Source organism: Drosophila subpulchrella, chromosome 2R, assembly GCF_014743375.2.
Source record: "Drosophila subpulchrella strain 33 F10 #4 breed RU33 chromosome 2R, RU_Dsub_v1.1 Primary Assembly, whole genome shotgun sequence".
Taxonomy (NCBI): Eukaryota; Metazoa; Arthropoda; class Insecta; order Diptera; family Drosophilidae; genus Drosophila; species Drosophila subpulchrella.
Genome location: NC_050611.1, coordinates 19,922,602 through 19,948,720, shown reverse-complemented (window position 1 = coordinate 19,948,720; position 26,119 = coordinate 19,922,602). Strand labels below are relative to the sequence as shown.

Here is a 26,119-nt window from a genome sequence, read left to right as displayed (position 1 = left end):
AAAACTGGTTTTGCAATATTTCTTTTTACTTTTTAAATTATCATCGCTTTTGCCTCCCTCCAAATTAATCGATAACTGTTATCGAGCATATAGGTTGGCCGGCGTATTTGTTTACCAACAAACCCGCATTTTTAGAGACCTTTTAGGATCAGAAATGAATGACAGGGAATCGGAGGACCCGAAAAGTTCAAAGGAAGATGCTGCCAGCCAAAATCCCGAACTGGACGTATGCAGTGATAAGTTTAATCCGTTGCGAGCCTTATACGAGCCCAACTACAAGGTGACGGATGTGGTCCCCAAAGTCCTCTACCAAAACCTGGCCGCCTTCGAGAGTGCGCTCAAGAAGTTCGGTATCTGGCAGTTGAACAAGCGGCAGAAACCGGAAGCCGGAGGAGGAGATCAGGGAGCATCGAAGAAGGCATCTTCCTCCAGGTCTGCAGACATCCTGGAGGCTCCTCAGCGTCGCTTCGAGCCCCATCAGATGCCCACGACTAGGGCCTCAAACAAGAAGCACCATCGCAACATATTCACCTACATGGAGAGCACTGTCGGTCCCCTGGAAGTCCTTAAGAAGTGCATTCCTTCGGCCGGCCCCAAGGAAACTAGGGAGAAACCCGCAGAGATTCGAGTTAGGGTGGTGATCCGCAAACAGGGAGCAGTGGGCGGCAGCGTCGAGGGTGAACTGGTGGCCTTTGACAAGCAGTGGAACCTGCTCCTGCGAAACGCCACCGAAACCTGGAAGCGACGAAAGTACAATTACGGAGAACAGAACATATGCGACACACCTGTTGATTGCACAGACCGGCTCAGGGAGCTGGGAATCACTCTTCCCAAGGAACAAGTCAAAAGTTTAAACCGGAAGAACGTGGAGATAAAGCGAGATCTGCCACAGATCCTAATACGCGGCGAAAATGTGGTTCTAGTTAGTATAGTAGCTAAGGGAAAATAATGCACAGCTTGGTTTCACTTTCTTTATTCGAAAGTCAATCATTCGAATAGCGATATAAGTAAGGAACATTTTAATATAAGTAAGTATGTTAAGCTATAATTCATTTTATAACTTTTATTATTACCGACTAAGATTCAGTCTTCAAATAACTTGTGTTGTTCTTATTCGTTCTTAAAAAATAACTTAGTTGAAGGGTGTATCTAGTTTCTCCGGATCTTCAGTCTCCTGCGATTTCTTGTCTTCCCTCTGGGAGTGAGCCAACTCATGCAGCTCTAGCATCTCCTTCGCTTGGAATATTCCCGAGCAAATGCTGCAGGAAAACCTCCGCGCATTGTCGCCCTCGTGGATTTTACGGATGTGACTCTTCAAGGTGTAATACATTGTAAGCTCGGCTGGTCGTGCGTGCGCCTGTGGACTGCCAAGACGGAGCTGGTCTTGCAGCTGTGCCCACACACCTCGCAGGTGTAGTTCCTCTGTCCGGCGTGCATGGCCTGATGCTGCTGAAAGTCCCATTGTAGTCGCATCTGCTGCACTGCCACTCCAGCGGCTTAAAGTGGTAGCGCGCCTTGTGCTGTTGCATCTTGTTGGACGTATGCTCGAACTCGCCGTCCTCGTCGAACAGCGCCTTGGTGAAGTACTCGGTGAAAAGGCGGCCCATGTACTGGTCCTTGGTGGACGGCCACCAGCCCTCGAGGAAGCCGATGTGCCCGCCACGAGCAGTGATCACGATGGCCACATGGGTGCACTGATTGGCCGCCTTGATGGGGATGGCATCCAGCGGCTGGAACGGATCGTCGGCAGCACTCAGGCAGAGCAGCGGCATCGAAATGTGATCTAGCTTGTTGTCCAGCGTGGCATCCGAGTAGTAGTCATTCACATGGGCATAGCCAAACTGCTTGGCCGTGAACAGTTCGTCGAACTCTTTGATGGTCGTGCAGCGCAAGCTGCGCTGAATATCAATGTCCGAGTCCTGGTAAATGTCCCTATAGATGTCGAGATGAGTGCGCAGGGTGCGGCACAGACTGCCCGCCAAGTGGCGTCCCAGCAGACTGTTGATCACCGGCTTTTCGATGCTGGCACTGCCCTTGTGCAAGTCCCAGGGCACCGAGATGATCTTGGCCGCCGACAGGAAGCTCCTGGCCTCGTCGCTCCTGCGGCGTAGATAGTTTCACAGAATTAAGCCACCGATGGAGATCCCAGTGGCTCCCAGCTTGCACTGTGCGGGAAAAAGTCGACGCACATGGTGGATGACCTCGCACAGATCCTCGCAGTTGGCGGCGCAGTAGAGGCGCGGTGTCTTCAGCTCTATGCCGCCAAGTCCGCGGTTGTTGAACACCACCACACGCATTCCAGCCTGGTGCGCGGCGAATACCAGGCACTTAATGTACTCCGCCTGCGACTCGCCGGTGAGACCCGGTAAGATGAGGATACACGGTGTGCTCGCGTCGCAGCCCTCCTCCATCCAGTCTAGGGCCACTCGCCGCCATCCTTCAAGTAGAGGATCTTTCGGCGGTAGTTGACGTGCGGCAGACTCTTGGAGCGCAGCAGGCTCGCAAGGACGGTCTGGGCACGACTCTCCACGCACCAGAAGGTGGGCCAGTACTTGTTCTCCAGCGTCGGCACCTGGCGGATCAGATACTGCTTGAACGGCCCCTCCGAACAGGCGATTATTGGTCGCTGTAATTAGAAGACCAATTTGTTGATTAGTCACGCACCGGATGTGATTTAATTGCTAGAAGTACACACTCACCTTGACCACTTGGATTAGGTAAAAGACCATATAGGCCACCACCGCCTTGCACTGGACATGGAGGCGTGGCAGGTTGGACAGGTAGACGTACATCGAATAAAACATGGCGCCGTGATCCGAATGAATGAATACACGCCCCTGGAAAATGGCATAGGGCATATGTATATGGTTTCCTGCCTCTGAGCGGTGTTTTCGAACTGGCAATAAATCATAAATTTAGTTTATGTCGATGGCTTATCTGAAATCAAAGGACTGACCTCTTGCAGTAGCAAAATAAATCCAGAAAAGGCCCAATTCAATTGACACAGGGCTCGTCCTCCAAGAACTTGGCGCAAATCAGTCGTTGAAAATGCTTCGAGGGATTGGCAGGGCCACGTTGTGCAGCAATCCTGTGTGTGTTTCGTTTCTGGAGCGACTGCGACAAAGTCCCTGATGGAGGGGCAGCCATCCTTGAATCCTTGTAGGCATATTCCTCGCCCATCCAAAAGCGCAAAAGCAGCCAGTTACTCTGTCCCCAAGCTCTGTTTTCATAGGGACGGCAGTAGTGCTCGAACCGGACTTGTGCCTGTGCTTTCTACGAAGTTCGTTCTAGGGCGCGCACAGCCTCGAACTGGGCTTTCAAACCATAACGGCATGCAACAGAATCAGCAGTGTATTTACATACACCTCAGATACAAAAGAGAACAAAGGGACCCGTGTTTGAAGCACTCTGTAATGATACATCATATGAACAATAGTAAGGCATATATGTAGATAGATTTGCCTACCGTCAGAGTTCGTAGCATGCGCTCCAGTAACCATATGAGCAGGGACCGCCTGTGATTATTTAGGGCCACTTATTTTAGCCAGATTTGAAGCTCGCAAATTCTGGCCTCCATATCCGCATTTCCCGGCGAGGAATCTGCGAAGCCGCTGTGCCGGGGGTTAAGGAAGTGGGTGTAGGTGGTGTTGCTGGCGCCCTGAGTGTGTCCGACTACCGCCACATTGTTTATGTTCTCGCCGAGTAGGTAAAGAGTGGTATCTTTAAATGAAATTATGAATAAATATTTACAAATACATTCCTTAATTAGTATATACATACCGACTTCATTGACTTGCAAGTTTTGCTAATCGTCATCATATATTTGCTGAGTTCTCGCCGCTCCTAATCTGCTATCGATGTCGCCCCGATGGACTCTCGATGGACAGGACTCCCACGCGATCAAAGTGCATGTAGTCAAAGCTACCGGTCGATGAAATAATCGCTGTTCGCTTCCACATTCTTGCTGGGCATTTCCTCCTTAAACATGCTGAGATCGATTACTTAGCGACGTATTTAGGACAAGAATATTGAGCGGCCATCCGTGTTGATCAACAATGTGGTGAAAAAGTCATTTTGCGCCGCATACAGTGGCTCCGTAACCTTGCGAACCGTATCCTTGGGTCCATCGATTTCCTCTGTCCAGGCCATGGTGTCGGGCAGGAGCTCTTCCATGATGTAGAACTCCAGCGGATGGATATAGAGAAAAAAGGCGAGACTAAACGACTGTTACTTAAAATCATCAAACCATTGAATCCTTAAATCTTACCAGTGCTCCTTGAACAGCATTCCCTCCAGCAGATACTTTCTGGTTTGCTCGTGGAGACATAGGCAATGTAACATGCTCAGCGCCTGGCGAATGCTTCTCATAGTCCAGTCCTTGGATCGTATGCGTAAAGGTACCCAGCAAGGCGATGACGAACTTCCGCAGCACAAACTTGATCTCGTCGCCCTCCATGTAGTTCCAGAATAGTGACAGCAAGCCCTGCAGAACGCTGTGTCGGTTCTCTTTCTCCGCAGCCAGAGAGGTCAGGCATGAGATTCTGTTTAGCAGCACATCTTCGATGATGTAGGGATCAAATATCTCGTTGGTAAACTTTTCAATCAGCAAGGTGGCAAATATGGCAGTAAGCCGTCTTCTTGGTTGAAACGCGCGCCTCAGTGTCAGTGGTCGAAGTCGTCCCAGATTGGGCATTGTACTTGGAGAAGATACCAGCCATGTCATGTAGGTCATGTAGTTCATCAGCAGCTTGGCTCGCCATAATCCGCCCAACACCACGGACGTTTGCCTTCACAGCCAGCGTCTTGATCCGGATACATAGGCTCATCTAAAGGAATAAGAAAATATGTGGTTAGTACTATGGCCGTCTGGGCGTATGCTTATCTTACCCGCAAGCCGCACACCGTCGAGCGTGACCTGCTCGGGATCGCCTCCAGTGCCCCCCAGCCGTTCAGGGAGAGGACGACGACTCCCTCGAAGCAGGCTGCATCACCCCGCTGCTAAGCTCCGCCCCAGTGTTGCCGCAGAGTGGCATGTGGGCCATCCGGCACGTAAGCCGTGACCCCGTCCCCCTCGCACTTAGCCCTATGCCCACTAGGGTTCCTGACCACTGAGGTAAATGGGCAGTAGGGGCACGAGTATGTGCGGGACGTGGCCAAGCAGTTGTGGCGCCTGGCTTCACATGCACGAACGCATTTGGTCCAGCACATCCAGCATTGGTACGGCGTCGTCGTCCATTGCCTCCCATTGCCGTCGACGTGACTCACTTGATGCCTAGTTGGCATTTGTGGCCAGTGAGCCACGGCAGCATTGGGAGGCAATGAAGGACGGGGCCGTATCAATGCTGGATATGGGCGTCCTGGCCGCTCCTGAGGAGCGACAGGACGCCTACGCCCTGCTGATGGCAGCGGCACACGTGGGGGTGGCAACGAGGGAGCAGCCTGCGCAGGTGGCGCTGCTGCCGGCTCCTCCTTCGGCGCTGCTGCCGGCGGTTCCTGCGGCGCTGCTGCCGGCGGTTCCTGCTGCGCTGCTGCCGGCGGTTCCTGCGGCGCTGCTGCCGGCGGTTCCTGCGGCGCTGCTGCCGGCGGTTCCTGCGGCGCTGCTGGCACCTCGGCAGGAGGCTGCTGTGGCGGTGGCGCCACATATCCTTGCGCAGGACGCCACCCGTGCGCAGGATACCACTGTGGCGGTGGCGCCACATATCCTTGCACAATATGCCACCCCTGCGCTGGATACCACTGTGGCGGTGGCGCCACATATCCTTGCGCAGGACACCACTGTGGCGGTGGTGCAGGATACCACTGTGGCGGTGGCGCAGGACACCACTGTGGCGGTGGCGCAGGATACCACTGTGGCGGTGGCGCCACATATCCCTGCGCAGGATGCATCCCCTGCGCAGGATTCCAGAGCGGTGGCTGCGCAGGAGGATTCTGCGCACGCGGATTCTGCGTGGCGTACTGCGCGGCCGCCGCCATACCAGCAGACGCCGCCGCCATACCAGCAGCCACCGCTGCCATCATTGCCTGGATTGCTAAATTTTTTAAAATAATTTATAATATAATAATAATCATAATAATAATATATTTATAATAATATTTTTAATTACTTTACATTACTTTTTGACTTGAAAACTTAAATTTTTTGATGCAAAAAGTTCCTTCAAACAAAAATTAATAGTAACTGCAAAAACAATTTTTCAAAAATCATATAAAATATAAGCAAAACGATTTTTGAAAAATTGTTTATTTACTTATACTTATGTCGGCCAGTGTAGATTATTTATGGGCATACGCACTTTTTGCAAATAAAAACAAGAATATAAACGTTTGCTTAATTTTTTTTTTGCTATTCGATAGTATTTTTTTTAGCTCTTTGCTTAGTGTTTGCTTAGTTTGCATTTACAGTAAGCAAAGAGCTAAAAAAAATGTTATCGAATAGCAAAAAAAAATTAAGCAAACGTTTATATCCTTTTTTTTTGTAAATATTTTCATGTTGGCAAAAAACATGCGGTCGCGAACACAAAATGAAAGTAGACTTGGCTTAATCACAAAGATTTCGTACTTACCCTCTTTCAATTGTCTGTTATCCATTTATTATTTTAATAGCTTCCTTCACTGCTTATTTTAATGCCTCACTCGACTTGCTGTTCTTGCCACTTCTTGTTCTTAAGAAATTTGAAACAAATTTACCGCAATAATCATTCTATGTTTTATATAGTCGTCTTGCTCTAAATTGCATGCTGCTGGCCCGTTCCCTCCTGTTAGAAACTTAACATTTTCACCAATAATCGAAAGCTTTACATTTTCATCAATATTTTTTTATTATTATTCAAGTAAAGACTTTACTTTACTGTAAAGTAAATTTCATAAAGTTACATAAAATTCAAAATAAGAAATAATTAATTATTATTATTAATAATTAAAGGTACCTTTGCGGAATTTAATATGCCTATATGCGTGCCTGAGCATACCGTCTGCCACCCCCAACCGAGCAAGGCGCCAGCACAAGTGCCTGTGGTCATACAGACTTGGGATAATAGGCCGTTCTACACCTTTAATTAAATTAGTAAAAGCTAGTGATAACAAAAAGGGATGATAATATAGGATATATAACTTCTTTTGTGAATTATAGGGTAAGGAACCACTTTTAAAAGTGGTTTTGTAGGGCTTTTTTTAATTTTTAAATTATCATCGCTTTTGCCTCCCTCCAAATTAATCGATAACTGTTATCGAGCATATAGGTTAGCCGGCGTATTTGTTTACCAACAAACCCGCATTTTAAGAGACTTTTTAGGATCAGAAATGAATGACAGGGAATCGGAGGACCCGAAAAATTCAAAAGAAGATGCTTCCAGCCATATTCCCGAACTGGATGTCTGCAGTGATCAGTTTAATCCCTTGCGAGCCTTATACGAACCCAACTACAAGGTGACGGATGTGGTCCCCAAAGACGTCTACCAAAACCTGGCCGCCTTCGAGAGTGCGCTCAAAAAGTTCGACATCTGGAATCACTCTTTCCAAGGCCCAAGACAAAAGTTTAAGCCGGAAGAACGTGAAAATTAAGCGAGATCTGCCACAGATCCTAATACGCGGCGAAAAGGTGATTCTAGTTAGTATAGTAGCTAAGGGAAAATAATGCAAAGCTTGGTTTAACTCTCTGCATTCGGTAGTCAATCATTCGAATAGCTATATAAGTAAGTCTGTTAAGCTATAATTCATTTTAAAACTTATATTATTATCAACTAAGATTCAGTCTTCAAATAACTTGTGTTGTTCTTATTCGTACTTAGTTAAAGGGTGAATCTAGTGCCTCCGGATCTTCAGTCTCATGCGATTCCTTTTCTTCCCTCTGGAAGTGAACCAACTCATGCAGCTCTAGCATCTCCTTCGCTTGGAATCTTCTCGAGCAAATGCTGCAGGAAAACCTCCGCGCATTGTCGCCCTCGTGGATTTTACGGATGTGCCTCTTCAAGGTGTAATTCTCTCGGAATTGCCGGTCGCATTGGGGACATTGTAATCTCGGCTGGTCGTGCGTGCGCCGATGGACTGCCAAGGCGGAGCTGGTCTTGCAGCTGTGCCCACACACCTCGCAGGTGTAGTTCCTCTGTCCGGCGTGCATGGCCTGATGCTGCTGAAAGTCCCACTTGGAAGGTGCATTGTAGTCGCATCTGCTGCACTGCCACTCCTGCGGCTTAAAGTGGTAGCGCGCCTTGTGCTGTTGCAGCTTTGAGGCGAGCGGAAAGCCCTGGTGGCACACATGGCATGTATTCGGATTTGGTCCACCATGCAATCGAAACTTGTGTAGCCGTAGCTGACGCTCGTTGAGGCAACGCCGGTCGCACTCCTCGCAAATGGTCACCGAGATATGGCTAGTGGGCATGAATCTCAGGAGGCTGTGGTAGTACTTTGGGTGGCGGCACCGAAAGTCAGAGTTGCTCAGTTGCATCACGTACTGTCGTTCGAACCAGACTTGCAGGAATCGAGCACTGGCGTTAACTAACTGTGGCTGCAAGTGGCACCCAAACCGGTGGGACAGCGCCTGTGCCACTTTTTTGGAGCTCTCCAAGCGATCCTTTCTGTTGATTCCATGGTGGCTGCTCCAGAGATACTCCTGCCGGCGCAGGAGCTCTATAAAATACTGAATGATTCCGGGACTAGTGTGCTGCAAACTATAAAAGGGCTTATTTGGTTTATTGAGGATGAAGTCCTGTAAGCGGTACAAAATCAGGTGTCATAAGTGGATTTCCTTGGGAACCAATAGTACTTACATGGTGGCCACTCCTCCTAGGTTCATCCTGATCCTGCCCTTCATCCGATGAGCTGTTTAGTTCTATGGCTTCCTCCTCCTCATCTAGGAACTCCACATTGGTAAACAATTCCTCCTTCTGCTCTCCTCCCAACTGGGATTCTTGACCAATGCCCGCTTCTAAGAGGTTGGTCAGCTCTATCTGCACCTCGTCCTGGATCTCATCCATATCTTCATCCGACTGGCGGGCTCCGCCGTGTCCTTGAATCAGGTGTCTCTTGAAATCCTCCCACTTGCCACCAGCAAAAGTGTCTGCATTGCACAGGCAGCATTTAATCAGAATGGAGGAGTCCCTTCTCATATAAACACGCGCACTTTCCACATAGTGCTGGCCATTTGAAAGTTGTGGGGGCATGTCCACAGATTTTTCATGCTATTTAATAAATAAATAATATCAAATCTTATAAACAAATTCGATAGTCGATATGGGGAAGTGTAAATCATATCGGCTATCGATAGGTTACAAGTTAGTGTTGAAAAAGGCTTGTAACGGCCAAGACTTATCGATAGGCTTACATGGCCTTATCGAATTCAAATATTTTTGGTCAAACAGCAATGTTTGTTTTGGCTTTTGTTTTGCTTGTCTTTTGTTTGTGCACTCAAAGGACTGGCTTTGTGGCGAGTGTACGAGAAGTGCACATTGTTGGCTGACAAAGCGGGTAAAAAAATGGCGCTTTCATTCATTAAAACTAGCATTGTTGCTGCTTTGGGTGTTGCTGTTGCTGCCGCTGCTGCTTTTGGTGTTGCTGTTGCTGTAGCCGCGATCTCAGCGAGCTCAGTTGAAAACACGTTACGCGCCTGTGCAGAGCGTTTTTGCGCTATCCAAACGTTTCCGATCCGATTCAATCCGATCCGATCCAAAGCAGCAGATTCGAAAGTTTTACACCGCGTGCAGCAGAGCCACAACAACAATAGCAGCAATAATAATTCGTATGTTTCGTTTGTGTGTTCAAGTTTTAATTTTTTATGCAAAGCAAACGACAGACTTTTCGGCTGGGCTGGTCAACAATTTCTATTTTAATTGGCAGCAGCAGCAGCAGCAGAAGCAGCAGCGCCCAGCAATTTACCATAAACGAATGGAAAGCTGACAAAAGTGAACAACAAGTCACCGACTCTTATTTATTGTGCATAATCAAGCCAATCAATGTGTTTTCTTTCATCCATTTCTGCCATTTGCGATTAGCTATTTGCCCCTCGATCACGCAGTGGCCAGAATTTCGGTTCTCTATTCGCAGAAATGGCGACCCAATTTGATAACTACCGCCATTATGGCATAATTGCTAAAAATTAATAAGTTCTTAACGAACGGCGTGTGCCACTTTCGTGCGTGTTTGCTTTTCGCGCAGTGTACGCAAATTGGCGAGCGCCGTTAATTGGAAATTTTCTTTGTCAAGGTTGCGAGCATTCCCAATACGAATCCAATCTGAATCCGCCTTTGACTGCGACTCCGGCTCAAGTGCACGTCCGTTTGCGTTGTGTGTCAATTAGCGTGTTATTCAACCGCGCTCGCAAATAGATCATTAAAATAAAGCACTCGGCGGCGTAATTGTAATGATGTGCAAACATCGTCTGGGGAGCTGCCATCGGATGGATGTAGATATAGAGTTCTGGAGTTGTGGAATTCTGAATTCCGGTATCCCAGTAATTAGCACATCGATTGGGGACTGCCAAAACTGGCTTCCTCCGCTGGGCGAAAACAGGTCGACAGACAGCTACAACAATGTATGGGTTTTATTAATAAATCATAAAAGAATCAATACTTATTTCTTGAAAAAAACATTGTATATGTATCCATATACCTGTCCAGCAGAGTCGTGCTGTCAAGAGCGTTCTTTTTTTAAGTTTTATTAAAGGTCAACCTATAATTATTATGCTTAATAATTATCGTTAGATCAATAAGGCAACTGAAAATATTATAATGATTATACACTATTTTTGAGGGATACTTATTTTTGGGATCTTCTCTTATTATGATGAAATGTTAAATTAATAATATTTGAAACTGAAAATTTTATAATGATTATATACAATATAGAAGGGATACTTGTTTTTAGGATCTTCTCTTATTATGATGAAATGTTAAATTGATAATATTTGAAACTGAAAACATTATAATGGTTATAGACAATTTAGAAGGATTACTTGTTTTTAGGATCTTCTCTTATTATGATGAAATGTTAATTTGATAATAATTGAAACTGAAAACCTTATAATGATTATATACAATTTAGAAGGGATACTTGTTTATAGGATCTTCTCTTATTATGATGAAATGTTAAAATGATAATATTTAAAACCTGTTTAGACTTCTAATACTTTTTATCAGGAACAAATGAGATCTTAACACAATAATGATCATAAAAATATTTAACTAGCTTGGTTATTAAATAGTACCTATTACTTATGTAATAGTCTATACCTTAGATGTGTTATAGAAGGTTCCTGAAGGCACATCGATGTGAAAAACTCCCGAATCGATGACCTATATCGGCTGTATTTTTTCTCTGTGCCGAGTTACCAGTTTTCCAGGCTTTATGATGACCGGGCAGCATGTATATGGGGCATTCATTCCGTTTTGGGGCCAGGCCACTCCCCGCGGGCACAAGTTAAACAGCTTTTCCCACTCCACTCCAGTCGAATCCACTCTGCCACATCCCGCCGCCACTCCCCCGGGATTTTCACGGCCATCGGGGGAAATCGGTCGACTTTGCGCGGAAGCCCTCGCATTTTTGTATGTAGCCCCAGCAGAATCGTAATCGTGTAAATGGCAAACACACTTTGCTCTCGCTATCAGCGAAATAATCAAACAGCGACACAAAAACACAGCACTAGCTCATAAAATTTTGGTGTTGGCCATGGTTATCAAAAGCGATATGGATTCGTGTGTTTTGGGGTTTCGGGAACTCTAGTGTTTATGCGAACTTCAATACAGGGAGCTCAGAAAACGTGTGAAAAAGGGCGAAATTTTTAAAAAGCTTAATACGTAAATAGCTAGAATCAATAAACAAGTTAATATCACAAAAATATGTATAGTTTGTATGGTATTCTTAAAGGATTATTATTATTATTCTTCAAAAGATTATAATCTTTATTATTTAATTTCCTTATTACCATACAGACAAATATACTTTATTGTTTTAATTTATGTGAATAAAAGCTCGTTATAAATATTTGAAGTATATTTGGTTGTTTATGAACTATAAAGATTACTTTGAATTATTTTTATCAGCAGTGACACCCTCTATTGCTTTATAGAGACATTGCCTAAATTACCAAAAATTCTACGTGACAAATATTTGACTATAATGACTTTGCTTAAAAACTATATTGATTAGGTAATGTATTGTTTTTATCTGTATCGCCATAGTTTACTGGGCTGCACGTAAGCAATATGCTCAAGAAACGATTGTATATGGATGAGATTATATTTTTAAACCCAGTGTCTTAATGACTCCGAACTTTGGCTCTTCTACCATTAATATTACATACGCAAGCCACTTGAAAGTAGCCTGTTGGGTCGGGATCCCCAATAAGCGATCTATAAATACGCCGTAATTGCAGCAGTCATAAAGCAATGCCGCGGGTAATCTATGGCTCATTGAATAACCACTCTCGCAAAGTAAATACGTGTTTGTCTAAAGCTGACCCATTGGGTTGAGCAAATAAATACTACACAGTGAGTCAACGACAAGTTGTTCCCATTTGCCGAGCAAATAAACAGATAATCGGGTTCTTACAGCACATTCATGATCAGCAGATCATGCGACTGCGGCACGTGTAAACTTGTGTAAATATTTGCAAATATTGCGGATTTTCTTCAATTTGGCCCGTCGGAAGTGTCCACTTTTGGGTTGCCTAAATGCTACACACTCCAGATGGTTCATAATTTGCAAGCAATTAAGTAGTGTCCACACATCAGCTATGTGGCTATACCATTTTCTCTGGTTTTTCTGGGGGATGTTACGAAGCGCACCTTTCACGCAGGGCGCCTCTAGGGCATTCGGCTATTAAGCGCCAGTGGCCCACAGCTTTTCAGGTATCTCGTATATGGTATATGGTATCTGGTATTCGGAATTCGTATTTATTTTGCCAGCTATATGCGCACGAGCAGAGCGATAACCGCCGACGAGCGACGACGATGTGACTCCAGGCGTTCGAACTTCGAAGTTGCTCGTTCAGTTTCCAGTATTCAGTTTTCAGTTACGTTTTGGCGTTTTACGGTAACGCAGCGGACAGTTAGCCTCCAATTAAAGGTGCGTCCATATCTCAGTGTGTGTTGAAAATAATAATATTTGGAGATAGATATAACGAAAACCTGCAAACGTGTAAATATGGTCTGAGCTCCTTACGATCGCTCATACGCCGCGTTGGCCACAAAAAAAAAAGCCGCTTACGCTCCACGTTCGTGACTTTGACATTTGTGGCCGTTAAATTGCCCATCTATAACGAATTGTCGCGTATCTCAAACACGTTCTATAACCCTGGCATATCATATACGGGCCCTAATCGAGGAAGACATGCCCTGGCTTTCTCGCCACCTCATAACCATAAATCCCATAAAACGTATAAAAATATTTACAACTAATTATGCGGCCAGGCGGCAAAACACTCTCCCTGAAGAGCACATCCATCGCAGTGCCTTGAACTCGGGCTCTGGCTTATGTTTTACTTCATGCCAGCCGATTTCACTTTCTTTTCGCGCGGTCTAGGGCCGTTAATCACATGATTGGGTAATACTTCAGTACAGAGTTTCCGAACCTCAGTGCAGCCTTATCGTTTTGGATTATGCTGGCCTGGCTGATAAGCTGCCCGATTTTGGCAATGCCTTTGATAAGATTACCCCTTCCGACTCGACACCCTTTTGGCTGATATTTATGGGCCCCCGAAGTCGTAGCTCTTGGCCAAGTCAACCCACACCAAGTTCCCAAGAGATGTAAGAAGATTGCAATTGTTGTACTCGTTTTCGGTTCACACAGTGCCAGTGCTGACCGAGTTTGTCTGCCAGCAACCGCAATACACTCTATAGGGAAACCAGGGGAAAAGGTTCGGGAAGGAGGGAGAGGCAGGGAACTAATTTGATCTGCCGAGTGATAGACGCACCCAACTCACGCAACTCCAAATCGAATTTCTAAGGCAAACGCTCTTTTACGGCCCCGGGTCTTAGTTCGTCTCAATTCACACCCTGAATACGAAGATGCAAAGAATTTGGGTGAAATGGGCATAAGAAAGTGGCCATTCCCTCGTATTGTCGGGAATTTTTTAATATCTTGCTCAGCGGATGCTTTCGCTCTAGTAAGATAAACAAAGATATCGCATTGTGTTCAAATACTTTCAAAAAACGCAATTTTTATGGGTCCTAATTTTATAATTCATCATGGGTTTACTCAACAGATATGAATTTGATGATTGTATTAAACATTTTTAGTCAAAAAAATATGTTTTTCAACTTATACCATGTTTCTTCTTAAAAGTGGTTCTTCTTAAATAGTTAGTAATCATGCTATATGATATATGTTATGTGTGGATTATAACCATAAAAAGAACAAGTTGTTTTTCTGTTATTGAAGAATCTCAAGTAGCTGGCTTGATTATTTATTTTTCTATGCATAAATTGAGTACAATCGGTAGCCACTCACCTATGGTGTTTCACTCTCGTTCGCCTTATGCAAATTGGTAACGAAAATAGCCAGCAGTGCACTTCATGCGGCTGTACACAGCAGCTATTTCAAGGCCAATTGGTCGAACGCGAAGCGATTGCCGGGTAACCAAGTGGGAAAATAATATACAAATAACAAACAGAGGGGCGAAAACAAAATATTGCCATTGGAAGTTATGGGCCGCGATCTCTGGCCAGAGTTTCATCCCAGTTGTGCGCACTTAACACTCCTCCCCCGAGCCCATAAAAATACCCATTTGCCAGGCGGCAGAGTTGAAAAAAACACGAGAAATATCCGAGAGCCGGGTATAAATTCGTTTTCGTTTCGCTTTTATCAGTACCAGACATTGTTTAATTGTTTGTCATGGGGTTCCAACAACAGGCTAAGGGAATAAATGTAGTAAAGCCCCAGTTGACGCACTTTCGTGGGGAATAATTAAGTTACTGTGTCAATCATAAAATCAGCTAGAGATAATATCTCTATAAAGTCCCATAAGATTATAACAGAATATGTTGATTGGTTCAAAACCAGTTTTATATTGGTTTATCTAAAAAACAGATCCCAAATCTCTAGTATGGTAATGAGTTAGCTATTTCCATTTTCCTAATTGATCTGTTAAAGTCAGACTGCGGGGTATTCATCGTAAATCGACCGCCTCTGAGTAATCGGAAAGCGAAAATCAAAAGCAAGTCTGGGAGCTGACCTCGCTCTAGGGGCAATCGAACGCTTCTAGAATTACGATGCAGTGCAGGGCCATAAATTGCAGCTCTTAATTGAATTACCCCTCGAAGTGCGACGGAAAATGCTATGCTAATGAAAATGGGCTGGCAATGAAAGTATTCGCATAGTACTCGGTATTCCTATCGGTTTCGATCGTAAGTTTACGTGCCTTGGTCAACTGATGGGTTTTCGGGGCTGGGAATGTCACATGGGTCTGTCTGATCGATCTGGATCGGAAAACGGATTGATTGTCCCGCCAAACAATTAGGTATCTGGGTTTTAGAGCGCCACACTATTTCGCTTTCGTCAAACTCGGGGCATTTTCGATGGCCCCATCGATCTAATTGATATTTAAGCAAGTTCAGCTCCATCAGCAATCAACCGGTATTTGTTTTGGGGCCTTACAATAGCCCCAGTAGACAGGGGCTGACCCTGGAATTCTCACTGCCACTGCCATTGGCTGGAGTTACGTAATTACGCATACGCCATGTGAAACGATTGCAAACTGTTTGCATACGAAAGTGAGTTGTGAGTTGGCAGAATGGAGTGTCATAGGCTAGATTGGCATATGATGTATGGATATGGAGTTGTGTGGCTATTAAATAAATGTATTTCTTTTTGAATAGTTCTGATAAGGCTTGTGGGAAACACTTGAACAAATTACAAAATTCGGCGAATGGATGATTCACCAACTTTTGAATTTCCGTTGCATTGACTCATTTCATCCCTATTCTCTGCAACCTAATCAAACCTTCATAAACCAAGAATCCAAGTGGCTTACTAGTTCAAATCTTTAGCAGTAAATCTTTAGATAAGATATTATTCCGCTACTAATCTACAGACAGTTCCAGCTAATCAAACAAAATTGTTGCAATTAGCTGACGGTTTTTTCGCATTTTTCCTTCGAGCTCTCTTCTCTTTCACTTTGAATGCTTATGGCGCTGGAAATTAGCATGATTGAACGATTTAATTTTTGCCATCTCGAATGTTTTATTAAAACGCTTTGTCTTCTCTTCTTTTTGTCCCAAAAAACAGCGACCGTTAGAGTGAACGGCGGAAACGGAAAGTAAAAGCCCCGAACGCGACCAGATTCAAAGGCATACAGAGATGGCCGAGACAGTCAACAACAAGCCGAGCATACAGATCCGGAGCGGACTGCCCTCGCCGCTGCCGGACAAGAGTCCCTCGCCGGCGGCCAAGCTGCTGATCAGCCATGGAAAGCCCAACTTCACCATCGCCAGGTCGCCAAAGATCGATGAGAATGGCAACGGAAACGGAAATGGTGGCCCACTGTCCGCCCAGCCCTCAGCCAACAACAACTACAATGCCTACAAGAGCGCCACCAGCACGGCGGTGAATCCCCAGAAGTTCGTAGTGGGCACCAAGTTCAATGGGGTCTTCAAGCCCTCGAATGCGGCCGCCACTTGGGCCTCCAATGGCAATGGCAATGGCTCCTCCGAGGCGGAGAACGAGGCGGCCAAGGTCGTCCTAAGGCGACCAAAGCTGGCGGATTCACCACCACCCGCCGAGGCGGAGGACGAAAACGTGCCGGAGTTCATCAGACGCCAGCGACGCATCCAGGAGCGACTGGCCAAGGAGAATGTGCTGGACTTTGAGAGCCGGCGCAGCGGCTACTTCACGCACGTCATGATCTCGCCGGACTCGCCCAATCGCACCTCGTTCGTGGAGACCATGGCCAGTCCGGCCATCGTGCCATCCCTCGAGATTCCTGCCCCCGTGGCCGAGAAGTTGGAGGAGGAGGAGGTGCAGCCTCAGGTGGCCGCTGTGGTCACCTCTGCTCTGATTACTGAGCCGGAAACCATCACCAGCAATGGTCACACGGAGGAGGCAGTCACTAATGGCCACAATGAGGTGGCTCCCGAGGAGGTGGCCCAGGCCATTGAGCAGGTCAACCAGGCGGTGGCTGGCGAGGATGAGGAGCCAGAGGTGGAGGCCCAACCAGAGCCAGTTCCAGTGGCAGCTGAGAGGAAGGCGGAGGAGGTAGCCACTCCCGCTGCAGTGGAAGCCAAGGTGGAGGTGGTGGAGCCAGCTGCTCCTGAGCAAAATGGAGAGAAGGAGGAGATTACTCCAGCCACCAATGGCCACCAGGAGGAGGCAGCTCCAGCCACCAATGGCCACCAGGAGGAGGAGCAGGCCATCACCATTTCGCACACCAATGGCCAGAGCAGCGATGGCCCCAGCATACCCACTCCCGATCCCAGTGGCGCCCTGGGAGTGAACTACGAACCCAAGACCGTGGTCAGCTTCTCCCAGGAGCTGGGAGGCGGTGAGAACCACTATCCGGACACCGTGAAGGTGGTCAGCGAGGTGCCCGAGGGAGGAGAGCTCAAGGAGCTGGCCAAACTAAAGTTCGACATCAAGAGCGACGACCAGAACGAGGTCCAGGTGACGCCCGTTTTGAGGGCAGACTAGAAGACCATCGCCTTTAGGATCAGGAGTAGTGCAATTTGTTTGTTAAACAAGAAACCGTCAACTATATTGTATTGTATTTTGTGTTAGCTGCTAAGTTGATTACGAGAAATGTTGCCAAATTTAATTTTATGCTTCGCGCATCAGTCAGTATCGAGAGAGTCGAGTGGAGTGCCCCATCCCGTAAAGCCACCCATGGAGGCCCGGTCCCCAAAGCGTGTTCTTGGGACTTGCTAAACCAAACTACGTTTATTGCAATAGACACCATTTGCTTTATTTAAATAAATTATTATTATTGAGAATGCGACTTTGAACTGGAATACTACCCATGGGTTACTGAAAGCCACTTGAGTGCTCTCTATACTGTTTTTATTTACTTCCATCTGGAGTACTTTAACTTGTTCCACAAAGATAGCACTATTTTTGTTTATACAGAGGCATACCAATAGAGAGTGTTGTCTTAGAACTCGAAGGGTCTTAAATGGCGCATTGGGTATTGCTATCTCGATATCTACATTTGATTCATGAGGAATTAGTCTGAGTTCCTATGAGATATTTAAAATATGTTTACAATTAGTCAGGGTGGTTCTTGATAAGTCGGTGGAGATACCACCCCGAAGAATGGTAAGACCACGAGTTCGGGGAGTGGTGTTTGGTATTGAATGAAAACCGAAAGTGTTTGCCGATGTCTAGCATTGAACCCCGTGCTGTGACCTTCGCTTCGATATGCTCCACTCGCAATCAGTTGCCCTCCGTGATTAATTGCTTTGATTCCGCTGGTTAGCGATAGTCGGTGATTGATTGACATGAATATAATAAAATAATACTTTAATGGAGTGGGAGTGGAGTGAATCATTTGAAAGAAGACGCGACACCTGTCCTGGCGATCGAGGGTGGGTCAGGTGGTTAGGTAACCATGTCAACCCACCTGCCTTTCGGGGGTTGCATTGCTGACCAACATCTGACTGCTCCTGACCCTCATGGCTAGCCCAGCACATGCGTTTAATCGATATGCCTGTGGTGGCGGTTTTCCGCGTTGGCCAAAACAAACTCAAGTGAGTTAGTCCTGTTTGAAAACCAGTAGGCTATGGCAGGGCAGTCGCTTCCAAAAACTATCTAGATGAGTGCCTAACTTAAAGCTATTATGGATTTATGTCTTAAGGGCTCGCAGGTAGGTTCTATGACTTTATATCGCAACACCCCCCAGGGGGATTATCTGGTATTTGGGTCGCAGATAAACCTCGCTACACGACAGAAAACGAAGCCCAAGTACACAAGTCGTTCGCTGACGAGTCTCCACAGTCCGTGTCCCCATTTCCGGCCTCGTTCGGCCAACTTCCTCCAACAGCGCAGTCGCTCCTCGCCCTTCCTGGGAAGACCTCAGTCCGCGGACCCCAAGTTCGGTCGTCGGCTGAGCACCTTTTTCAGCGACAAGGAGCTGAGAAACAGCACCAAGGTAAGCAGGTCACACCCCCGTGGATATCGGTGTTGTAACATCCTCTTCCAGCGGCAGGTATCCTCCAACGACCTGCTGAAATCCCTCCTGGAGGAGCCCATCAAGCGCAGCTGGCTCTGCCGCAGCACCTGCAACTCCTCCGAGTCGGACTACTCGCTCCAGAAGCGCACCCCCGACAGCAGCGAGGAGGGGGAGCACTTCCTGGTCACCATGTCAGCTGGTGAAAAGGGCAAATCCTACTCCTCCTACTCCGGAACCCAGGGCCTCAGCAATGGGGCTCTCCTCCAGCGCACCGCCAAGCCAGATCTTCCGGGCAGAGTGTCCTTCAGTAAGCCCAATATGCACAACGACTTGGACTCCAGTGACTGCGATAATGACAAACAAGAAGTCAGGTCTAGTATCTCCGCCCCGGGTCCCCTAACTCTTCCCAGTTTCTTGAGCAAAGTGGAGCAGGCTGATCCAGCTGGTCAGAAGAAATCAGTTCACTTCGGTTCCACTGCCGCCGAAGGAGAGGTTCTGGCAGAGACCTACGAGTATCCCAAATGTCCCTCGGAGAACTGCACTTGCAGTACGCGATCCTCTTCCACCACTAGTACCAATGAGGCTTCATCCACAGCGGAGGTCAAGTGTGCCTGTGATGCACCCAGCTGTCGGTTCGTGGAGGAACCCAAACCCACAGATCCCATTCCCACTCTTCCCAAGGCTCCCACTCCAGAGTTAAATGTCATAAGAGAGTACAACCAGGCGGTGAAGAACCACTTGGGAACCGAAACCCTCAACAACATAGAGCTACTGCCCAACTATTTGGACAAGTTTGGCTCTCCTTCGAAGGAGAAGCAGAACAATCTTTCGGAGACCAAGAACGGAGCCACTACTAGTTCCTCTGCCAATAGTGCCACCTCCTACAGATCAGCTTCCAACCCCAGGAACTTTGGGGCCGAAAACAATTTCTTACCATCCCTGCAAGACGATAGAAGATCATTTGGGAGTGGCAGTTCCGAATCCGTGATTAACAACTACCTCAAGGTGGCCTCGACTCCTCCATTTGTGGGCAAGAAGAAGGAGAACGTGAAGCCCGCCAGTGCGGATCCCATTGCCAGGAGCAGTAAGCCCAAGGTGAACAAGATGGCAGCCAATCCTGCTCCATTGGGAAAACTCAAGAAGGCCATCAGTGTGGGCAACCTGCGGGAGGAGCGAAAGCTCTCCGAGTACAATCTCGACAAGGTGGACAGCTGGATGAGCATCCAGGATCAGAAGCAGTACGATCACAAGCACAAGCCGGGACTGGAGGATCTGGACGAGGGTCAGGACAACGATACTGCCTCTCAGATGTCTCTAAAGTCGAATGAGGACTCTAGGGACTCCACCTACGACGAGATTGTATCCGTCATCAAGGAAATCGAAGAGGACAAAAAGAGGGGTGGGCTATGGGTTAAGGGGTTTAGAATGTTACTAATAACCTTTATTTACTTAACAGATAACTTCTCCGAGCGCATTCCCAGTGAACTGAACCTGAAACTGGATTCTCGTTGCGAGACCGCCGAAACAGTTACCCTTAGTGAAGGAGCAGTTCCTGAAAGTGGTGATAAGTACAAGTAAGTAAGACCCACTCGGTAAACAGTATTCTTGATCTCAACTGTGAGGCAATCTTAAATTCACCATATCGCGACTAATTTCGTCTTAAAAGACAACATTCAACTCTACTTCAAAATCGCATCATTTGAAAATCAAAATAGAGAACACTTTCGTCTTGATTTCAAGAACGTTTCTTCTCGAACAACTGAGAAAACGAATTCTTCACAGAGATAATTCGACATTCTCATCTGAGTTGAAAATGGAAATAGAACGAAATTTTTGAAGTTGAAAATGTTTTCATTGTGCTTGAATCAAGTTAAATGGGCGTTATGTACATTGTATATCTCAACAACAAAACTATTTATTCAGTCAGTAGTGTAAACTTATTAAAAATTGCTTAATAAACTCAATTTATCTTTTCTCTTCTCACCATTTCGTTCTAATATTGAGAACATTGGTACCAAAATGTACTTACACGGTTTTTAAGAACAAATGTTCTTAATTCAAGAAGAATGTACTTGAATATTTCTCTCTGTGCTTAATCATGGTGTTTATCGATCTCAATTTTTCAGGGACATCTTGGCCTATCTTAACAATGTGGAGAGCAGTTGCGACAAGACGCTGATGGAGACACGTCGCTCCATGCCGGATAGCAATCGATCCGAGGTGGAATTCGTGGTGGAACCCGATGTCACCGATGAGGTGCCCAAGTGGGTTAAGAATTCCAGAGCCTCTTGAGATTTCCAACTAATATTCTCCTTTTAAAACAGATTATCTGAGCTGCTGATGTTGCCCAATCACCAGTTGGCCAGAAGGGTTATTGCCCTGAGCCTGCGGGCTAATGAGTTGGCCAATGCCATCCACATGTCCAAGGAGCACGTCTTCCAGCTGCGGGGTGAGAAGCAGAAGAGCCTGCGGGCCGAGAAGTCCACCGCTGCGGCCAAACTGCGGGATCAAAAGAAGCACTACGAGGAGGTGGTGACCCGGCATCAGGGCTTCATCGAGCAGCTGCTCAAGGACAAGGGATCCCTCTGCGAGAAGGTGGCGGCCCTCACCCGCCGTCTGGAGAGCCAAAACCAGGCCTGGGAGCACCGCCTGGAAACGGAACTGGCCAGGACCAAGGAGACCACCATGGCGGGTGAAAAGATTCGGCGAGAGCGTTGGGTGCGCGAGAATACCAAGAAGATAAAGGTAAGGGTTCTTAAAGGATGCCATTATGTTTCATAACTGATTTCCCCTTAAAGGAACTCACGGTTAAAGGCCTGGAGGCGGAGATCAACAAGATGAACTGCAACCACCAACGCGAGGTGACCGAACTGAAGCGCACCCACCAGATGCAGTTGCTCGACGCTCTGGAGGAGGCGCGCACAAAGCACGAGCAGATCGAGACGACCATTCGCGAGAGCTGTGCCCAGGATCGAGAGGCCATCATCGAGAAGGAGCGCACTGCCATCCGGGAGCGATTTGAGAGGCAGCTGGAGGAGGAGCAAAGGACGCAGGCGGAGCAGCGCCAGAAACTCACAGAGGAGTTCGCTGCGGAGAGGGAGCGTCTTCAGATGGAAATCCGTCAGCGGGAGAACGACCACCAGGCCAGGAGACAGGATGCTCTAAGGGAACAGGAGCAGGAACTCGAGCAGGCCAAGTTCGAAATGCAGGAGCGGATGGCCAAGCAGGAGGAGAAGTACCAGAACCGCATCAACACCATTGAGCAGCAGTACCAGGCGGACTTTGAGCTGTGGAAGACGGAGCACGAGAACAAGACCAAATTGGCCCAGGCGGAGAAGGAGAACGCCATCAGGCAGCACTACCGGGCGGAGAGGGATCGCCAGCTGGACGAGCTGGTGGTGCGCATGGAGGCCGATGCACTGCAGCACAGCGAGGAGCACGAGCTGAAGATCAAGTGAGTAGATCCTGTATATCCTCCACTTTTATAAGAAACATCCCTTTTCCAGTCGCCTTAAGGAGAAGTACGAGAAGGACCTGGTTCTGGCCGAGAGCGTGGAGAAGTCGCTGCGGGAGAAGTACGCGGAAACTCGTGGCAAACTGGCGGAGGCGGATGCCCAGGTGCGGAACAGCCAGGCGGAGGTGAAGCAGCTGCAACTGGAGCTCAGTCACAGCAAGAAGATGTGCGGCGACATCATTATGGAGCGGGACAGGCTGCGGGAGAACCTCAACGCGGACATCCAGAACGAACTGGGAGTGCTCAGCGAGCGGCACAAGCAGGAGATGGAGCAGCTTCAAAAGCGGGTCCACCAGACTATCCAGCGGCAGGAGGAGACCATTGAGATCCTGAAGGGCGATAACGATGGCCTCAGACAGCAGTGCCTGAAACTTAACGCAGTTATACGACAGCAGCGAAAGGATTACTGTGTCAAATAGATAGGATATATTCGAAAATGGGACCACGCCAGCTCATACTTAAATTTATAAGACCTCCAACCCAAACAATTTAAAGGATTCTTTATAATAATGGAGTATCCATGGAGTAGAATTTAATAAAAGAAAATAATAGAATTATCCAAGCAAGGAACTCTAATAAATAAACAAGATAGTAGATTTAAAGCATTTGAAGTTTGAAAATTTCAACGGTTATTTTTAAGACCGCCAAAAAATCGATAGATAATAGTCGGTTTTCTCTATATATGGTATTTTAATGGGATAAAGTGTTGGTCACATTGCACGCGGCATAAAAACAAATTGTTGATTTAAATGAATTTATTAAATTAAATTAAACCGCGAAATGGATGATTCTTTTCGTTATTCCAATATCGGAAACAGCTTTGGCTTTATTTGCAGGGTAAGTTATTTACTTAAGTAATGAATAATGTAATTACCCAAAGATATTCCACCGCAGACCATACAAAAGCAATGCGGAATTCAACAAGTCGCATCCTACGAAAAGGACGAATTTCGCGAGCTCCTGAAGATTCTGAATGGCAAGGAAAGTGTGAGCGCTTTGTTAAAATTCATATAATGATGTCTAGTTACACTTCACATATTTGTAGTTCCTGGCCGCCAAGTTCTTTTGCCAGTTGCCGGCGAATGTCGGCAGCTTCAGGGTGCTCCTTCAGCTCCAGGAACTCCGCATCCTGACTGCCACGCAGTACATCCTTAGGTAAGTTAGGAGTTACAAGTGGAAGCCCACTGATCAGTTCATTCATTCACAGCAAGGAGAACTCCGACGAGCTGCAGGTGGACATGATCATATTCCTAAACTCCGAGTTTGAGCTCCTCGCCAATATCTTTAATGCCGCAGCTTACGGTTAGCCTTCCTGCAATCCTAATGTTTTCTATATTTTAAATTGACTATACCTTCAGATTCCGAGTCTACACTGAGGTTAACCTCTATCGTTACTTCAGCTTTGAGCCATCTGTACTCCGGCCTCGTTAGCAATCCCAAAATAAGCAACTTGGGCTACGTGGAGCCTTTATGCAAAGCCATACCAAGTGGGTTTTATCACTACGAGGGTTCTAAAATAATAGTATCACCCATTCTTTAGATAATGCCCTTAAGGTTTGCATTAACATGCATTTGAACACCCTGCTGGAACTTCACCGGGCCGAGAATATCAACGAAGCATTCGCCAACTTCAGCACCTGGATCAACGAGGGCGTAGATGAACTTACTTTTGTGAAACACCTTTGCGATAAGGTTATATATATTTCTTTAAAGGGTCTTAAACCTTTCCTGAACTTACCCTTATTTACAGCTGTTTGTTGGCCATCACCAGGAAGTCCTTCAGTACCTTTTCAAGCAGTCCAACACGGAATCCTTTAGGCAATGGAAGTTCTTCCTCATTTTAGTGCAGTCCATCGCCAGTGCTGCCAGTCCAGAAACCACAACATATATTAAAAGTATGAATCAATTTGATTCCTTCAGACTGTATTCCATTTATCATATACATTGTATATCCCTTATACTTGCAGAGTATTTGAAAAACAGACTTTTGCAAACCGCTTCTACTGGCAGTCTGAAGTCACTACTTCATTTGCTGCTCACTGCAAGGGCTGCCTGTGCATCAACCATGGATATTCAGAAAAATCTGGACAACTACGCCAAGTGGTACAAGCAGAACATTGGTGAAATGACTTACATCCTAGGCACGGAAAAGTTTCAAACCACTTTGGGACTTTTGGAAGAATCTTTGGAATATGAAAAGGAGATTGAATATCTGGAGGTGATTGAACAACCAAAACTTAGATAAATTATGTGTACATTTTTGTTATCTTTCTTTCAGATTCATGTTTTAATTGCCATTTCACCTGGAGGACGACTGGTTCAGGCCTATAAAACTAAATGTCGGGCACAGCTATCTCAACTGAAATCGGCAGCGAAGAATAAAGCTTCCAAAGACTAGGTAGGATTAAGAAGCCCTTGGAAACGAATCTCAGGAATGTCAAGTTGAAGTCATACAATTATTACTGAAATAATTATCTATGCCTTGCCCCAAGACACTTTATTATTTATTGTTGTAGCAATCTAGAAATTAATAGGCCACAATCTCCTTGTCCTCCTGGCTTATGACACATGGCGGTTTTTTGGGTCTCATGCGCACTCCGTCGCATTCTTCGACTATGGTGCAGATGAATCTTTTCCTCGCGTGGCAGTCGGCGGATAGAAATTTGTAAAACCCATCATCGTGTTTCACAAAGGCGCATCCCCCATCGTTCACCAGATTAGAACTGGTTGGGGAGTACTCTATGGACTTGTTGTTAGAGACGTATCTGTAGCTGGTTTTCTCGTGTGCATTCAAGCCGAACCAGTAGCCGTGGTCATTGTGTTGCACTTTGGCTTCCATCTGAACCAGGGTGACTTCGGTGTCCAAATCAGCCAAACACATGAATTGCTTTTGGCAGGCAATCAGGGCATCAAACCAAGTCGCCTGTTGTAAAGCGACCATTTAGCATTAAATGAGTTCTATAGTCTTAAGATCACTTACTATTGCCTCGCTAAAATAGAGACATATTCCCTTCGCATTAACTTCTACTATATGCAAGGGTAGCAGCAATAAAGGAAGACAGTAGAGAATGCGCAATACCAAAGTCATTGTTTTAAGTTTGCTATATAATAATGCTCTGAACGGATTTCGAATGAAGTTAATTCTAGTGGAGAGCTCATAACCATATTAAACCATGGTACAATCAATTATTTTGAAGCGACCAGTAATTGTATTATTTTAGGCTACTACGTTTTTCATTTGGTTTATGCTGATTTAGAATTTAATATATCGGACTAAAGTCTCTGCATATAACATTTAATAATCAATTTTGATGGAACCAATTTTTAGGTGTACATTTTAGAAATAGTTTCCAATTAATGAACGATTATATCAACGTATATCTATTATATAAATTATATAACTTCATATTTAACGTTGGAAACAGAGAAATCTCTTAGGGGAAGTTCAATACTAATTCCGCCCAAAGAGGTTTCCCCATATATCAACGGTTTTCCTAGGTTTTCAACCATTTTGGGTC

General features: G+C 46.2%; 7 protein-coding genes and 1 pseudogene across 10 annotated transcripts; 4 read left to right on the top strand and 4 right to left on the bottom strand.

Moving 5' to 3' along the window:
• The first annotated feature begins 126 nt into the window (after window positions 1-126).
• LOC119550168 (U7 snRNA-associated Sm-like protein LSm11) lies at window positions 127-1,086 on the top strand. Its single transcript, XM_037858703.1, has one exon. The coding sequence runs from the start codon at window positions 155-157 to the stop codon at window positions 947-949; it is 795 nt and encodes a 264-aa protein (XP_037714631.1). The 5' UTR covers window positions 127-154; the 3' UTR covers window positions 950-1,086.
• A 29-nt stretch (window positions 1,087-1,115) lies between these two features.
• On the bottom strand, window positions 1,116-3,281 carry LOC119550167 (phospholipase ABHD3-like). Its single transcript, XM_037858702.1, is given in 4 exon segments — window positions 1,116-2,425; window positions 2,428-2,626; window positions 2,700-2,896; window positions 2,957-3,281. Coding segments are annotated over 3 exon segments (1,485 nt in total). The 5' UTR covers window positions 2,859-2,896; window positions 2,957-3,281; the 3' UTR covers window positions 1,116-1,298.
• LOC119549898 lies at window positions 3,282-5,886 on the bottom strand (annotated as a pseudogene).
• Window positions 5,887-7,692: 1,806 nt separating this feature from the next.
• LOC119550196 (zinc finger protein 54) lies at window positions 7,693-9,220 on the bottom strand. Its single transcript, XM_037858741.1, has 2 exons — window positions 8,766-9,220; window positions 7,693-8,704 (listed from the first exon to the last, which is right to left on the bottom strand). Exons 1-2 carry the CDS (start codon window positions 9,156-9,158, stop codon window positions 7,784-7,786), a joined length of 1,314 nt encoding a protein of 437 aa, XP_037714669.1. The 5' UTR covers window positions 9,159-9,220; the 3' UTR covers window positions 7,693-7,783.
• Window positions 9,221-9,579: 359 nt separating this feature from the next.
• On the top strand, window positions 9,580-17,912 carry LOC119550124 (A-kinase anchor protein 200). Of its 3 annotated transcripts, none has more exons than XM_037858606.1 (2): window positions 9,580-9,733; window positions 16,216-17,912. In XM_037858606.1, the coding sequence occupies exon 2, from the start codon at window positions 16,288-16,290 to the stop codon at window positions 17,611-17,613; it is 1,326 nt and encodes a 441-aa protein (XP_037714534.1). In that variant the 5' UTR covers window positions 9,580-9,733; window positions 16,216-16,287; the 3' UTR covers window positions 17,614-17,912. The 3 variants fall into 3 exon arrangements, with proteins under 3 accessions (XP_037714534.1, XP_037714536.1, XP_037714535.1); XM_037858608.1 differs by lacking the exon at window positions 9,580-9,733 and adding an exon at window positions 12,463-12,479; XM_037858607.1 differs by lacking the exon at window positions 9,580-9,733 and adding an exon at window positions 12,906-13,056.
• Window positions 17,913-18,452: 540 nt separating this feature from the next.
• On the top strand, window positions 18,453-23,148 carry LOC119550060 (centrosomal protein of 131 kDa). 2 transcript variants are annotated; one of them, XM_037858522.1, is made up of 8 exons: window positions 18,453-18,781; window positions 18,845-19,066; window positions 19,124-20,486; window positions 20,544-20,661; window positions 21,214-21,351; window positions 21,412-21,832; window positions 21,886-22,541; window positions 22,594-23,148. In XM_037858522.1, the coding sequence occupies exons 1-8, from the start codon at window positions 18,755-18,757 to the stop codon at window positions 23,018-23,020; spliced, it is 3,372 nt and encodes a 1,123-aa protein (XP_037714450.1). In that variant the 5' UTR covers window positions 18,453-18,754; the 3' UTR covers window positions 23,021-23,148. The 2 variants fall into 2 exon arrangements, with proteins under 2 accessions (XP_037714450.1, XP_037714448.1); XM_037858520.1 differs by having other exon boundaries at window positions 18,459-18,781; window positions 19,118-20,486; window positions 22,594-23,147.
• Window positions 23,149-23,304: 156 nt separating this feature from the next.
• Window positions 23,305-25,145, top strand: LOC119550495. The gene is made up of 9 exons (XM_037859186.1): window positions 23,305-23,438; window positions 23,496-23,588; window positions 23,647-23,756; window positions 23,809-23,903; window positions 23,960-24,088; window positions 24,142-24,293; window positions 24,352-24,496; window positions 24,569-24,819; window positions 24,880-25,145. Exons 1-9 carry the CDS (start codon window positions 23,382-23,384, stop codon window positions 24,997-24,999), a joined length of 1,152 nt encoding a protein of 383 aa, XP_037715114.1. The 5' UTR covers window positions 23,305-23,381; the 3' UTR covers window positions 25,000-25,145.
• LOC119550496 (lithostathine-1-beta) lies at window positions 25,061-25,710 on the bottom strand. The gene is made up of 2 exons (XM_037859187.1): window positions 25,582-25,710; window positions 25,061-25,524 (listed from the first exon to the last, which is right to left on the bottom strand). Exons 1-2 carry the CDS (start codon window positions 25,687-25,689, stop codon window positions 25,129-25,131), a joined length of 504 nt encoding a protein of 167 aa, XP_037715115.1. The 5' UTR covers window positions 25,690-25,710; the 3' UTR covers window positions 25,061-25,128.
• Window positions 25,711-26,119: the final 409 nt, after the last annotated feature.

Coding starts and splice junctions, on each gene's coding strand:
- LOC119550168 (XM_037858703.1), top strand. CDS start 155: ATGAATGACAGGGAATCGGAGGACCCGAAAAGTTCAAAGGAAGATGCT.
- LOC119550196 (XM_037858741.1), bottom strand. CDS start 9,158: ATGCCCCCACAACTTTCAAATGGCCAGCACTATGTGGAAAGTGCGCGT. Junction 8,705..8,765: donor CTAGGAGGAGTGGCCACCAT/GTAAGTACTATT, acceptor TACCGCTTACAG/GACTTCATCCTCAATAAACC.
- LOC119550124 (XM_037858606.1), top strand. CDS start 16,288: ATGGCCGAGACAGTCAACAACAAGCCGAGCATACAGATCCGGAGCGGA.
- LOC119550060 (XM_037858520.1), top strand. CDS start 18,755: ATGGATTTATGTCTTAAGGGCTCGCAG. Junction 18,782..18,844: donor TATGTCTTAAGGGCTCGCAG/GTAGGTTCTATG, acceptor TTTGGGTCGCAG/ATAAACCTCGCTACACGACA. Junction 20,487..20,543: donor CGAAGAGGACAAAAAGAGGG/GTGGGCTATGGG, acceptor TTTACTTAACAG/ATAACTTCTCCGAGCGCATT.
- LOC119550495 (XM_037859186.1), top strand. CDS start 23,382: ATGGATGATTCTTTTCGTTATTCCAATATCGGAAACAGCTTTGGCTTT. Junction 24,497..24,568: donor AACCACAACATATATTAAAA/GTATGAATCAAT, acceptor TTATACTTGCAG/AGTATTTGAAAAACAGACTT. Junction 24,820..24,879: donor AGGAGATTGAATATCTGGAG/GTGATTGAACAA, acceptor TCTTTCTTTCAG/ATTCATGTTTTAATTGCCAT.
- LOC119550496 (XM_037859187.1), bottom strand. CDS start 25,689: ATGACTTTGGTATTGCGCATTCTCTACTGTCTTCCTTTATTGCTGCTA. Junction 25,525..25,581: donor TCTATTTTAGCGAGGCAATA/GTAAGTGATCTT, acceptor GCTTTACAACAG/GCGACTTGGTTTGATGCCCT.